Source organism: Syzygium oleosum, unplaced genomic scaffold (assembly GCF_021117445.2).
Source record: "Syzygium oleosum isolate NSW1041296 unplaced genomic scaffold, Sole_v2.1 Sole_v2.11, whole genome shotgun sequence".
NCBI classification, from domain to species: domain Eukaryota; kingdom Viridiplantae; phylum Streptophyta; class Magnoliopsida; order Myrtales; family Myrtaceae; genus Syzygium; species Syzygium oleosum.
Genome location: NW_026607495.1, coordinates 5,747,946 through 5,761,486, shown reverse-complemented (window position 1 = coordinate 5,761,486; position 13,541 = coordinate 5,747,946). Strand labels below are relative to the sequence as shown.

At 38.4% G+C, this 13,541-nt stretch overlaps 2 protein-coding genes across 2 annotated transcripts; both read right to left on the bottom strand.

Annotated features, from left to right (window-relative positions):
• Nucleotides 1–4,170: 4,170 nt before the first annotated feature.
• On the bottom strand, nucleotides 4,171–8,370 carry LOC130139376 (putative disease resistance protein RGA4). The gene is made up of 2 exons (XM_056316188.1): nucleotides 6,130–8,370; nucleotides 4,171–4,495 (listed from the first exon to the last, which is right to left on the bottom strand). The coding sequence occupies exon 1, from the start codon at nucleotides 8,239–8,241 to the stop codon at nucleotides 6,130–6,132; it is 2,112 nt and encodes a 703-aa protein (XP_056172163.1). The 5' UTR covers nucleotides 8,242–8,370; the 3' UTR covers nucleotides 4,171–4,495.
• On the bottom strand, nucleotides 6,734–8,851 carry LOC130139377 (putative disease resistance RPP13-like protein 1). The gene is made up of 2 exons (XM_056316189.1): nucleotides 8,410–8,851; nucleotides 6,734–6,949 (listed from the first exon to the last, which is right to left on the bottom strand). Exons 1-2 carry the CDS (start codon nucleotides 8,713–8,715, stop codon nucleotides 6,944–6,946), a joined length of 312 nt encoding a protein of 103 aa, XP_056172164.1. The 5' UTR covers nucleotides 8,716–8,851; the 3' UTR covers nucleotides 6,734–6,943.
• Nucleotides 8,852–13,541: the final 4,690 nt, after the last annotated feature.

Genomic DNA, 13,541 nt, shown 5'->3' with positions numbered 1-13,541 from the left:
CTCTCTCTTTTGTACTCTGTTTTGCTCTGTTTTCTTATGGAAAGGCAGCCGAGAGTCCAATTCTCTGAATAGGATCAAACTGGGATGAAACCGACTATATGAGAGACTTTTTCTCCGATTTAGAGTGTCATATGTTCATCTAGTTCGAGTTCAATCGCATGCTATTTCTGTCGGAATTTAAATTCACGATATTCCAATTAGGGAATGAATTTAATCATACGAGTCGAACAATGTTCAAATGCAAATCTAATTAACGAATGAATCCGTGATTTTCATGCTAACTCAACCCAAAAAGTCTATTCAATCATTGCGGTTCAATATTTCCCGGCAAAAGTATTACTTCAATGTAGAAATCCCAATTTTGAAAGATTGACTGAGTCGGTTTTATCAAATTAAATTTCATTTTTTTCCTTTAAAATATGTAATAATTTATATACATGGGGCCTCGCTTCACGGACCGACGGCTCTCAAGTCTCCAGTTCTCTAGTCCATTTGCATTGATCTCCTCTATATATGGAGATGGGTCCAGCTTTATTTAATAGGGTTTCTAAATAATTACATATAATATTCAACATAATGACGATCTATTTTATTTTCTATAAAAAATATACATTTATTTCGATATCATAACAACATTTTTTCTAATTTGGGGATCTATTTTTAAAGCGTGTCGCCTACAACATGCAATTTTTGAGGGAGAGAACCTTGCTCATGAAAGGCAAGAAAAACAGCAAAGACAAGAGAGACTCCAAATAAGAAAGATTTTCAATTCAAATGAGCTAAAATTTCAAGCATGAGAGCTTAGAGAGAACTTACCATGCTTGGAAATTATCAGATTGAAAGCTTATTTATAGGAAAATGAAATGATTCATAGTGGGAAATGAGGTGAAGGGTATCCAAAATGATGGACAAGGCCGGAAAAATGATGTGCAAGGTTAAAAGGTACACAAAACCGGGGCCAAAATGACCACCCCACCCTCAAACACATTAATGGAGAATTCCTTAGAGCCCGTTTGGTATATCTGTGGTTGAATTGTAATTATGCTATGAAATGATGTAACACATGTTTTAAAGTTGGATGGGACAGATTCTCGAACGATGTTGTGAACTGTTGTAGCTTTGGATAGGTTGTACTTGTTGAGGTGTTTACAAAAACGCTTTTAAAAAGTTACAACACCTCTTTTCACAGCTGAAACCGTTGCAAGAAAGTTGAACCAAATAGTCTCTTACCAAAACAAGAACATGGAGGCCGAAATTGACAAAGCAATGATATTTTTACATCTGGCTACTCTATAAAGAGCAAGAGGGTCTTGAATCAACAAAAGATACACCTCATATTTTCATTTTTGAATGTTTAAAAATGAAAATATCAACATGGAAACTATCATCTCGTTTGAGGGAAAAAACAAGAGCTCTATCACCATCTCATGTGTACATAAGACGTTCTTGACCTGAAAGGAAGTACGTGAAGCCTTCATAGATCCGTTCTGCGATTGAATTTTTATCGAATAACAAAATTTGCAAGTACTTCTCTCATTAGTAACCGAATTTGGGGCAACTAAATAGAGGGAGGAGGGAAGGGCACTTGAGAAGTGACAAAATTTATGGGGGAGAGAGAGAGAGAGAGAGGAAGGAAGATTGCCCTCTGGTCCATTGAAACTTGTATATTTTGGCATCTCCTTATAATTTACGAGCAATTGTTACTAAAAATACCGTATAAAGATCTCAACAGAAAATTCTCTAGAGAGAGATGTACTTAGAAACCGAGAGTTTCGCTGCCATTTTCGACCGCCCGTTGGTCATTTATGGCCTTCCATCCATTCCCCGCAGTAGGGATCTCTCTCCCGATGTCATCGATCATCACCTTCGACTTGTTCATGCTCTAAGGAGCAATTGGGGCCTGTACGCTTGAGTGAAGTGTCTTCTTGTCGGTCGACAGGGGGAAGATCGGTGTTACTCGGTCTGAAAGGTGCTCCAAGGAGGACAGTGATTCGAGGGGATGGGCGGTGGCGGTGGCTGGGGTCTTGGCTTGGCTTAGACCCGATGTCTTATGAGATCCGTCGACATTGGCTTACTGACATCAAAATCCATTCAAGCTGTGCATGCGATAGCTTTCTTTTCATTTTGTGTATAGATTTAGTGTACGTTCGAAATCATCTTCGGATTGATTGTAAACTGACTTCGTCATTTTGAATAGCAAAGCCACAAAGAACTCCTCAGCTTCTTTTCAACATGGTCTCTCCTGTTGAAAATATGTCTCGAGTTTGAGCCCGAAGCGAAAATCTAAATTTTAGATTAAAAAAAAAAAGAATCCAAGGCCAAGTTTTGAAAATTAGCTACTGGAATCCGGCCAGAGAAAAGTCAAAAGAGGAAAGTCCAAACTTTGACTGATTGACCGAATAACATGATTTCCTAATCCATGTTGACGTGGGCTTCTGAAGGTGTTTTCTTTTGGCTATAAATATATTCAGTGGGCACTTTGGGCGGTGGTTGTTGATGAACACGTGAAGTTATTCTTGAAGTGCCGCTTGTGTGCTAGTACTTGGTGGTGGGCAATTTTCGTGATTTTGTTCATGGAATCACACCAAAAATTTAAGTATTTGTAGCGATTAAATCTTGTGATAAGATTTGTGTAAAATTCCTTCACAAGATTGAGAAATTATTTTGTGAGGAATTATGAGGTTAAACACTGCATTAGCTATTGGGTGTAATTTGAGCTTGAGAAATATTAAGAGTGTTTGAGTGACTCGAGTGTGGTTGTAATCTCCGTTGTATTGCTTGATCTACAGTGGAATTCTGTACTGCTCTTCCCGTGAACGTAGGTCACTACGACCAAATCACGTAAATCTGGTATCTGATTTATTTTCTTGTTATGTTAAGTTTAATGTTCGATCGCTTGGCTTCCGTAACATCTCCCAACATCTTCCGATGCTTAATTTTCATTCGACGGACATATTAGTCCACATGCTCTCCAAAGATTATTCAAAAGATAGATGGTGTACCAGTAATCTTTGGGAAGCCACTTCGTTGACTGCGGGTTTTGCCGAAACTAGGCAACTTCCCTTAGCGCCTTCCATGAACGAATCTCTCATCTCATTCCACGTGCTACAAGTTCGACCATTGCCCTATGCGTCGTCTAGCATGAGGAAAAATTTCTTACCAATAACTATCGCAAATGGGTTTGCAATTGCTCAAAGTCCAAGGTATCCGATAGTGACTGAAACTCTAATCAAACCTTGACCGATGGTGTCTCTCGAGACTTTTGCAAGAATTTTCTTTAGATCAAAATCATTGGAAATGCATACCCATATTCTGAAATCAAAACTGGTTCCCGGATCTTTTCGGCGTTGTACACGAGCTTAGCAAGCGATGTTTTGTCTAAACATCCCGTCCTAATTATTATGCTAGGGCATGCAATCCGAACCGGCTCAGCACACTCTCTACGATGTTAAGAAGGACCGATTTGGCCATTTTCTTTTCTTGCCATGGGAAAAACAGTAGGGGGTATCCAGCGAGCTTCATGAACCGCAAACAATGAATGCCAATCGTCCCTCGTCTTTGGCAAAAGATCATAATGGCTATACTAAAAACCGTTCCAACTAAATGGATCATTCTGTTTTATAAGCAATGGACCGAACATTACGGTTTTAATACGGCATGACTCGACCATTGGTTCTTCTAGGACATGGCTTTATGGTTATCTTTTTGTTTTCTCATGTCACGGTGAAAACCGGTTGGGCTGAATCTATGGACCGAGCCTCCTCAACCTCATTCTCGTCTTCAGGATGTCCCATTTGGGCAGTTCTGTGCACTCTAGTGAAGTCATGAAAGCAACCCAGGAGGTGCTAAACTTATGAGGAACCATAGCATACACAATCATGAGTTCAAACAAAAAATATGTGAGGGATTAAAATTGATAAAGGCTCTGAGCATAAAACAAAGATGTTATTGTCCATGCAATTAGCCTTCGTGCATTTATTTTCATAAGATTCAGTCCCAGGAGCAAAAGGAAAAGAAAAACGTAATCTTCCTATGTGGAAGAGAAGTAAAACAGAATAAAAGCGAAAAAAATATATGATTTTTTAAATGCATTATGTCTCGGAAACTCTTTAAATAATCTGGTGAAATAATCATAAAATGATCAAGCAACTAGAACTAATATACCATAAATAAGATTTGATGGTGCGGCGTGATTTCATTAACTGTCCATGAATGAAAGATATATATCGCTCTAAGGATATTCAGACAAAGATAATGCTACAGTTGGTCTCATACAACACGAATACGGTGTTCTCTCCATAGAGAAATTTGCAATACAAACACAAATAAGTGATAAAGAACTACACTTATTCAAGGGGCAGAAGAAAAAGGTACAATATCAACGGCCTTTCTTTTCATCCCTGAAAATGAAAGAGATTGAGAGAGTAGTAGCTGAGTGCACGTCCAAATGTTTGCGGAGACCCTCATGGCGTGGCAAATAGATTTGGGAGTTCATCTGCGGTCAAAAGGGAAAAATAAAAGAAATGAGCTTAGAGTATTTATGACATAATATTCTGGCACTGATTGCAGTGTCATGCGGATTAGTCATTCTTAGATTTCCTACTACGAAAATATTTTTCAGTCATTAGCAAAATTAATTTTTACATGGTTGTAAATTCCTTTGAATAGAAGCTGGTGCGGAAGGTTTTGTTTGTATAAAAACGTGTGGAAATTTTGGTTCTTATAAGTTTTCCTCAAAATTTCTGTTAAAACAAAATATCACGACTCCAAAGTGACAAAGGTACATGTGTCCAATTGATTTACTATTGATAGGTTACATCAAAATGGAGGGTCCATATATAACCTCTATCTAGTTCATTTGATGTACACAATTTGACTTTTTGTTAATTCAAAATATATGAAACTTTCACAACATGTAAATATTAGCAAGCAGATTTATACATAGATATATTTATTTTCTTAAAGTCGAATAACATTTTAAATTTTAGCGAGAAAAACAAAAACAGAAAAACCTTTTTACTTTTGCTTAATTGGGAATAAACAAGCCCTGTAACTGTTGAGTTGAGGACCTATGTATTACTATCCTATGTCACTAGCTGGCAGACCCATGCTTCGCTCGGGCCATTTTTCACGACAAATTAATTTTTTTACACATATTCAAGCCAATGAGAAAAGGGCATCATATTTTGTAGAAATATTCTTAGCCACTTAAATTCCCTCTTTTGCCATTTATGTTATATCTTAAAAAATAACATGCATGGGTGAATTGATGCATAGAAAAGTTCCAAAGGTGGCCCGGCAATTTTGGGATTTAGCTTTATGCTTTTTTGTCATATAAAGTACTATAAAAAAAAATGAAAACAGTCTAGTTATAAGAAGTTGGACCACATCACCATAAAGAATCGTGAGCATTAGACATGTGCTACTATATTGATTTTAAAAAATTAATTGAAGACATTTCGATAGTTTTTTTAATAAGATCGAGAAAATTATTTATTCTCAAATGGGAAAGTTAAATTAAAAGTGAATAGATTTCCCTATGCGTTAACTTTTCGTGCATATCAAGTTATAATAAACATCGATTTACTGGATAAATTATCTTTATTTGCGGATGTCTTTATTAAGTGTCTTGCCAACAAAGATTATCCCATATTTTTCAAAATACATTATTTTGAGTAGCAATCTTCTCATGCTCTGCACGGAACTGGATTCACGGCATAGAAATGTTGTTTTTCGTTTTATTGTTTGAGTTAAAAGTTTTAGATAGTGTTACGAATTGAGTATGTAGTTTTAAGTATAAATCCAATGTTAAATGCAAACTTCAAGGTTTTGATTAAATAGTAAATCAACTGAAGATGTACTGCTCGTTTCTTTGTGTTTAAGATATTATTTTTTTGATAAATTTGATTTGGTTAATTATTTTAAATATAACTATCTAATATTTAATTCCTTTTGCAATGTAATGACCTATTGTTGATTGTATCTTAGTAAATATTTTTTTTCCATATCATTTTTTTCTTTTTCTAAGCAGTACTTTAATTAAATTTCAATTCAATTGAAGAAATAAGTGAATCTCAATATATGGGCATGTTACATGTAAGAACAAAGAAGAAATAGATAGATCCGTACCTAATCCTCCGTCCATTGTACCTTTACACCATCAAGTTGGATTTGAGGAATGTGAGCGATTTTGGGCCAATCCTCACCAGTTGTTGGTTGACATCTCTCGCTTAGTTCACCACAATCATCGATCCATAATTTTTTGAGGGCAGTAAGGGACCGGAGTTCTTGCGGCATAGACAATAAATTGGGACATTGGATCAAGCTAATAAATTTTAGACATGGATGATTGGGCAGCCATTCCGGTACAGCCGTGAAGCTCAAGCATTTACTGACAGTGAAGGACTCCAAAGTGTGAGAAGATTCGTTAAAACATTGGAGCAGCTCCATCACCTGTTCGGACTGTACTATTGTCAACGCACGAAGATTAGAAGGAAAGTTGGACTTGTTCTCCTTGGTCAACACGAGCTCGCAATTTTGAATTTCCAAGAACTCTAGGGCGATTAGTTCCCCAAAAGGCAGAGATATTGGTCTTCCACAATCTAAAATTATCAACTGTCGAAGGCGAGTTAGTCGGCAAGCACCTTCAAACAAAACTTCGAGATTTTGGCATCCTTCAAGTGCCAAAATTTGCAGATTTTCCAGGTACTGTATTCCACTTTTTTGCAGACTCTTCTGCTTTGTTGTTATGGATAGAAATGTAAGGTTGACGAGCCTCTTCATATTTTTGGGTAGATCGCCAAGCTCTGAGCAACCATTGAGGGACAAGTGTTGTAAACTCTGCAGCTCACAAATGGTATCTGGAAGCTTCTTCAATCGCTTGTTGTCATGGAGTAATAACGTCCTCAAGTGCTTCAAGTTGCATATGGAACTCGGCAGCTCCTCAAAACTACCAGTCGCCAAATCCAGATACCGTAAGTGGTTACACTTAGAGATGCATGTTCTAACAAACTCTCTAGTAATAACTTCATCATCAATGATGGAGGCAAATACTATTGCACGTAGCCTCTTTGAAGTTGGCTTTCTTAGAAAAGGTGGAACTCCATTGAAATTTGAGATTCCCTCTAACGAAGTGCTAGAGAATGAAACATACCGAACTCCTTCTGAAATTTCTGTAGTATTTAAGCCAACACTAGAGCAATCATGTTGTGCCACAATCGTTGCAAGAGAATGGACTAGATTGTGCACTTTAAAAAATAACGTCGAGTCGAACTCTTCAACTTCTTGGATCAAAGATCTCTTCCACAACTCGTTGAGATACTGAACACCAAAGTCTTCCAACGATAGTTCTTCCCCTGTTAAACTAATGAGTCCTAAACCCTTCCATAACCAAGCTAACTCATGGCTATTGATTTCACATGCTTTGCCAAAAAGAGATAATGTGGCAAAACATCGTTTTAAGTGGGACAGTAAATGATCATAGCTAAGCTTAAGTACCGGAAGAATGTCATTTTCTTCTGCCACTAACTTCCATGTCTCGCTATCTCTTATACGTGCCCAATACCTTACTTCATCCTTTGTATAAACTAGACTCCCCAAAGTTTTCAAAAGGAGAGGAACTCCTTGACATTTAATGACAATGTCATTTCCAATGTCAAGGAGGTCAAGACGTGGTTGCTTTTCCTTTTGATCGAACGCCCATTTTTTGAACAAGGCCACGGAGTCTTCATGAGAAAGACCTTCTAGATTATGTGTTGGATGGGTACCCATTATAAAAGCGACTTTTGAATTGCGCGTTGTCACAATTATCTTGCTTCCACTGGCTCCTTCGATCAGCAAAGCTTTCAATTCTTCCCACCTACTACGATCATCGCTCCATACGTCATCCAAGACTAGCAGAAATTTCTTGTCTTTGATGGTGTCTCGCAGAAATGTTTGTGATTGCTGAATATCAAGATTACTCAAGCTTTGACCAGTTGCATCTTTGATGATACCGTCAATAGTTTTTTTTAAATCAAAGTCCTCAGGTACACACACCCATAGTCGCAACTCGAATTGCTCTTTCACACTGTCGTCATTGTAAATTAATTTAGCTAGGGCCGTCTTACCCAAACCTCCTATTCCAACAATAGGAATCACCGAGAGATTTTTGTCATCTGGCAGCATCAATATCTCAATTATCTTTTGTTTATCAACATCTCTTCCGACGACATCCAACTTGTTTATGAACGAATAAGTCATCTTTTGTGATCGCAAAGGCGCCACTCCACTGTCAGCACTCCGCACATTAAGATTGAATTGATCCTTTTCGATGGAAATTTTAGATAATGTCTCCCTAATCTCCTTAATCCTATGACTGATTTTTGCACGGAGAATTACCGGATTAGAGAGGGAAACGAAGCGGTGTACCTTCTCTAAGACGCCCCCGTACCGACTAATTACCCGCTTTCGTAAGGCTTCGCACTCGAGTTCATCGAGCACATCCTCCGCATCGTACAACACATCTCGAAGTCGACCAAGCCATTGTTGCAGGCCGTTGTTCTTCGCCTGTTGCTCCTCGGCATCTAACAGCACGGCTGTAATAGCAGCCACCGTATTTTTAAGCTCACGGATCTGATCTTCGACGCTGTAAATTGCGACAGCTTCTTGGAACACCGGCGATGCTATCTTCCCTAGCACACCCTGTGCGATGCTGAAAAGGAGTGATTCAGCCATGCTAAGTTATGGGGAAATTGATTTCAGGCTATTTGGTTTTGAGACGAGTAGAAGGGCACACAATGTCTTCCTTTTGTGAGTTAGCTGCTATGACGACGACTTCCTTACAGTTGGATGAAAGGAAGGTTCCTTCCTTACGAGCTGGCCGGCAAGTCAACGGAAACGTGCTATCTACCTTTCCTTTGTCTTACCTAACCAGGAATGAAGACTTTCGGTTCCACCGATCAGATAGCTACCGTTCTGTCTTTCCTTGAAAGAGTCGTCCCAAATAATTTGAGGAGAAAAAGGATGGGCTACCCAGATTCACCAAGAAACGCGATAAACTGATACTAATTCTAAATTAAATTAACAACTAAATAGCATGCACAGTTTAATGATAATTCGATGCACCTTTGCTAGAATATTTTCATGAATTAGTTCACTGGAAATTACAAAATCAATTATAAGTATCTGACTACTTGTTGACACCTAAATTTTGCCTACTCATTTAAGGTTTAATTACATGAAAAATTAGGAATTGATTTTTAACCCCTAAACAAAAATATTTTCCTTAAATTGCATGACATATAGACATTAGGCACATTTGCATTAATAGGGCCTATTAGGATGCAAATTAAAAAAAAAAAAAAGATTTCCTGGTCGGGTTTGCCGGCTCATTCTTTTTCTCTCCCTATTTTATTGCGCACGGCCCATCTTTTATTCTTTCCTTTTTATTGTCGCGCGGGCCGGCCCTTTTCCCAGGGCCAGCCCGTGAACTATTCCTTCTCCCCAGCGTTGTTCAACGCTTTGGGGGGAAGGAGGGACAGGACAGAAGCCAGAACAAAAAGCAGAGGGGCGGGGGGGGGCGCAGAGGCAGAGAGAGAGAGTTCCGAGACCGAGAGTTCCGAGAGAGACAGAGAACAGAGACAGAGCAGTGAGGGCAGGTTGATCAACGGCAACTTTGAGCTGAAAATAGAAAGAAAGAGAGCTGGCTTCGTTGACTGATCGGAGACCGTTTTGGAGGGACACCAAAGAAAGAGGACCGGCGGGAATCTAAAAGGAGGAGGCTTGGCAAGAGATACGGGGGGATAGGAGATTGAGAAGGAAAAGGGAGAACAGTGGAAGTTACCGAGAAGAAAAAACAGAGACAGGGAGGAGAGAAAAGAGAGAAAGAGCTCGGCTTGATAGAGGGGTCTTTCTTCGACGAGAGCGTTCCGGTCCCTTCCCGGTGACCAGCAAATCTCGTCCCCCTCTCGGTCGCTCACACGTCACCTTGAATCATCCACTTAAACGAACGCCTCTTTTCGAGAGCGTCCGTTTTGGTATCAAATCATCGAAGAAATCGCGCTTAGTTGCCGCAAACGAGCAGAGTCAGCTGCGCATCTCGTCACCATCGTTGATTCCGTGCCGTTCACGACCAGGTAAGACTCGCGCCTCCCTTGTTTTTCCCTCGCCTCTCGGATGCCGGGCACATCGAGCCTATTTCGATGGTCGCCCGGCCCCCATTGATGGATATTCGTGCTTGTTTGATACTCAAAGAAGCTGTTTTAAATGTTTCACACCGAGAACACGCCATGAGTTTTGCTAAAATCGGATCTGTAACCCCATTCCTCGGTTGTACCGCACGTGTTTGATAAAGTGTCTCAGTGAAACAGTTTAAGCTTGGAGTGTCAAATCTGGTCGTGGTGATTTTTTAAAAGTCTTTTTGTAAAATGAAATAGCTCTTTAGTGTAATATGGTTGTTTAGAACTTTACATATCACATTTGAGCCAAAAACCACGTTCACGACCAGTTTTAAGCCTTTATCCGAACTCGCCTACCACTTGTTTGATAAAACGTCTGAACGAAGGCCAAGACCAATATCACCAAGATCCGTCTATGTAATCTTCATTTTATGCTTCGTTCGAGCTTGGATTGATATTTCGTGCCTGATCTGGTGTTTTTCCTGTGTTTTTATGCCACTGTTCGTGCATCGTCCGAGTTGGTCTCACATACGCATCCTCCCACCGGAGAGATTTTCCCGCATCGACGAAGCCCACGGCTCGAGGCCGCCTTAGCCAGCGTGTTCCTCCTCATCTTTAGCGTGCATGTGTTGGTTTTTGGCTGTTTATTTTGCTAGAGCGGTGTTTGAGTTGGTATGTCTCTTCGGTGATAACGGTGTCGCCGGAATCGCTTCGGTGATAGTCGGGTAGTGGCCGTCGGCGGTGGCGCGACGACCGACGAGGGGTGGCCGTCGACGTTGGAGGTCGACGGCTGGCGGTGCTTTTCGGTGGCCGGAGGTGAAACTCCGGGTGTAAGAGGGAAGCTCTCGGGGAAAGGGGTACTGGGAAAGAAAAGAACGTGCATGGCAGAAGTGCATGGCAGAAGAGAAGAGGGGGAGGAAAAAGTAATAAACAAATAGAAAAAGTAAAAAAAAAAAATCACAAGAAAAGAATAAAAAATAGAAAAGGAGTGGGAATGCGGATCCCGAGTCAGGTGTCGGGCAGATCGGGTCAGGGGACCCGGTCCGGAATTATTATATTATTAAAAATATTAAAACATTAAAAATTCAAAAAAAATTCAAAAAAAATTAAAAAATTCAGAAAAATTCGGAAAAATTCCAAAAAAATCAGAAAATTAGGAAATGTTTAGAAATCAGTTTTGGGCTTAATTTCACTAGATTTTAGGTTAAAAAACTCAAAAAAATGAAAAATGAGAAAAACCCTCTAAAAAAAATTCTTAAAAATCGGATAAGCCATCAGGGCTTTATCTTAGGGCTTTTGATTGCATTTTTTTTTTAGAGACGATGTTAGGTCGCTGGTTGTTTATCGTCTTCATGATTATCTGGTTGCGCACTTTTAATATATTGATTGTTATTTTCTGTTTTTAGAACGGTTAGGTGGAATCTTAGTTTTTTCGATAGACTGCCCGGTATGTTAGGGTGCGAATGGTAACCATTCTGCTCCAGAAATCAAATTCTTGCCAGAAATTAATTTCTGGAATTCTTGCTAGAAATTGATTTCTGGAGGAGAAATCTGTTTGGTAAAACATGACTAATTCTGCTCCAGAAATTGATTTCTGGAGCAGAAATCTATTTTGATTTGTTGATTTTTTTTGCACCTAAAAAATTTAAATTTTACTCAAAGTGGGTGGCCACATGTATTATAAGCCATTCTGTAAAGTTTTGAAATTTTTGATTTTTTTTTAATTTTTTTTTGGCACCTAAAAAAATTTAAATTTCACTCAAAGTGGATGGCCACAGGTATTCTAAGCCATTTTGTGAAGTTTTGAATTTTTTTATTTTTTTATTTTTTTGGGCACCTCAAAAAATTTAAATTTTACTCAAAGTGGGTGGCTACAGATATTCTAAGCCATTCTGTGAAATTTTGAAATTTATTTATTTTTTAATTTTTTGGGCACCTCAAAAAAATTAAATTTCACTCAAAGTGGGTGGCCACAGGTATTTTAAGCCATTTTGTGAAGTTTTGAAAATTTTTATTTTATTATTATTTTTCTTTTTTTTGGGCACCTCAAAAAATTAAAATTTCACTCAAAGTAGGTGGCCACAGGTATTTTAAGCCATTTTGTGAAGTTTTGAAATTTTTGATTTTTTTGGGCACCTCAAAAAATTAAAATTTCACTCAAAGTGGGTGGCCACAGGTATTTTAAGCCATTTTGTGAAGTTTTGAAATTTTTGATTTTTTTGGGCACCTCAAAAAATTAAAATTTCACTCAAAGTGGGTGGCCACATGTATTTTAAGCTATTCGGTGAAGTTTTGAAATTTTTGATTTTTTTTTTATTTTTTTAAAAAAAATTCACCAAATTTCATATTTTCCCGAAATCTGACTTTTTTTTTATTTTCTGGAAATTTTTATGAATTTTTCTAGAATTTTTCAAATTTTATGCATTTTCTGAAAAAAAAATTTGTGAGAAAATAGGGAGAATACATTCCGGAATCAAGAAGCTACAAAAACTAGCTTTATTTTTTTGGCCCAAAACACATTCTGGAAGCAAAAACTCATTCTGGAACCAAAAAAAGAATGTATTTTTACCAAACGCGTTTTTGCTCCAGAATGCAAAAATTCCTCCGGAATGCGTTCCGGAAATTTTTTAACAAACGCATTTCTGTTCCGGAATGCATTCTGGAGCAGAAATTTTGCTCCAGAATGGATTCCATGCGCGCCCTGTTTGCGGAAATTCAAGTTTAGGTATCGAAAGTGCACTAGTTAAATCGCTAGTGTAATCAAGTCTCCGAATTTTAGAATCTCTGATTTTCGCGCGTATCGAGACGACACTCCCGCGTCTCGATCAGGGTTTCTAGCTGACCATTGATTATGGCTAGTGGCGAGTCCAATCGAATGCTTAAATTAAAAAATTTCTCGTCGGGCGAGATATGAGGCTTGGGAGTGCCTCGGTCATTGGATTAATGAACCATTTGGTTCACCTTTCAAACGAACCAATCGTTGTTCATATCCATCGACAAATACCTCTTGGCCTAAACCCGATCTTTGGCGGAGGGTAGGTCGTGACACTACTGTACTTTTTTCACGGTATCAAATGAACATGAACATTCCTTAGCAAAAAACTTTTATAATTCAGGCTCTGTTTGTTTCACGGAACATAAATAATTCGGAAAACAATTTTTTAAAACTGATCGCTTGTACCGTTCGAAATAATTAGCCAATGAAAAATATTTTCATTATTGGTAATAATTTATCTGAATATTTTCGAAAATGATGAAAAATATTTTTCGTTTATTTATTTCTATAAATAATATAAGCGATCATTTTTAAAAAAATATTTTTTGAAAAATTCATTTGTCGTGAAGCAAACGACACTTTAGTCACAGATGTTCATGCCAAAAAGC